At 71.7% G+C, this 1,327-nt stretch overlaps 1 protein-coding gene across 1 annotated transcript in view; it reads left to right on the forward strand.

Moving 5' to 3' along the window:
- LOC112123993 (DLA class II histocompatibility antigen, DR-1 beta chain-like) overlaps nt 1-1,319 on the forward strand; it is a gene marked incomplete at its 3' end in the record, with an annotated part of 1,903 nt that extends 584 nt beyond the window's left edge. The window contains exons 2-3 of the mRNA XM_026662006.1: nt 194-463; nt 1,258-1,319. Of these exons, the coding sequence (XP_026517791.1) occupies nt 194-463; nt 1,258-1,319 (332 nt within the window). The remainder of the gene's footprint in view (nt 1-193; nt 464-1,257) is intronic.
- Between the last annotated feature and the right edge of the window lie 8 nt (nt 1,320-1,327).

The following is a 1,327-nucleotide window of genomic DNA, read 5'->3' on the forward strand; positions in this document are numbered from 1 at the left end:
CCCCCCCCCCCCCCCCGTGGCTGTTCTCAGTGTCATCCCCCTTTCTCCACACGCCCCTGCGCGCCCGGGGGGACCCAGGGGGCGGCGGGTTCCTCCTCGGTCCCGGGGCTCCGGGTGTCCCCCCCCCGCCCCCCCGCTGAGCTCCGAGCCCGGGGGCAGGCGGCGGGTCCCTGAGCCCGTCTCCCCCCCGCAGGGAGTTTCGTGTACCAGGGGAAGGCGGACTGTCTGTTCACCAACGGCACCGAGCGGGTCCGGCTCCTGGCCAGGTGGATCTACAACCGGCAGCCGCTCGTGCACTATGACAGCGACGTGGGGCGGTTCGTGGCGGACACGGAGCTGGGCCGGCCCGACGCCGAGAGCTGGAACCAGGACCCGGCGATCCTGGCGCGCGCGCGGGGCGAGGTGGACCGGTTCTGCCGGCACAACTACGGGGTGGACAAACCTTTCACCATCGACCGGAGAGGTGAGTGTGGGGGGGGGGTTCGGACGCCCCCCCCCCCCCTTTATCTGCGTGGCCCCCCCGGGGGGGGGGGGGGCGGCGCTCGCGCGCGGGGGGGCAGCAGGCACAGGGGGGGCGGGGCCGGGGCGGGGGGTAACGGACAGGGGGAGGGGCACAGAGAGCTGGACGGGGTCACACCAGTGTGGGGGTGGGGCGGGGTCTCCTCCCCTCCCCCGCTCCGCCCCGGGTCATAGAATCATATGATTCAATGCGCTGCGGCGCCCCCTGGCTGCAGGGCGCAGAGCCCCACACCCGGGTCAGTCTCGGGTGGGGGGTGACTGACACTCCCTCGCTCCCAGCCCCCCGCCCCCTGAGCGGTTCAGCCCCCAAAGCCCCCCCACACACACACACTCAGACCCTCCAGGGCAGGCAGCTGCTGTACCTCCAAACCCCCTTCCTGGCCCAGGCATGGCCGGGCGATGGGGCAGAACTTTCCACCCCCAACCCCGGCCCTCCCCCCTCGGGTGTCCCCGGCTCGGGGGTGGGAGCAGCTCCTGGTCCCTGGGCTGAGACCCCGTCTCACTGGGCCCAGCGTCAGACAGTCCCTGGCTCTGTCCCCATGGGGGTGACGGGACACGACTCCCCTCGGGCCCTTTCTCCCACAGCCTGCCCAGCGCAATGCGGGGAAGGAGAGAACCAGTCCGGGGAGGCTAGATGGGGGGCTGGGGCCTTTCCCTGGGGCACAGAAGCACCTCTTCTTCCTGAGCACCCTTCCGTCTCCTGCCCCTTTCCCAGCCCCCCTCTCTCTCTCCCACCAGTTCAGCCCGAGGTGACAGTTTCACCCACGAAATCGGGATCCCAGCCCCACCCCAACCTGCTGGTTTGCTC

The sequence above is a fragment of the Terrapene carolina genome, unplaced genomic scaffold, assembly GCF_002925995.2.
Source record: "Terrapene carolina triunguis isolate 2854851 unplaced genomic scaffold, T_m_triunguis-2.0 Scaffold21147, whole genome shotgun sequence".
In the NCBI taxonomy this organism is placed as follows: Eukaryota; Metazoa; Chordata; order Testudines; family Emydidae; genus Terrapene; species Terrapene triunguis.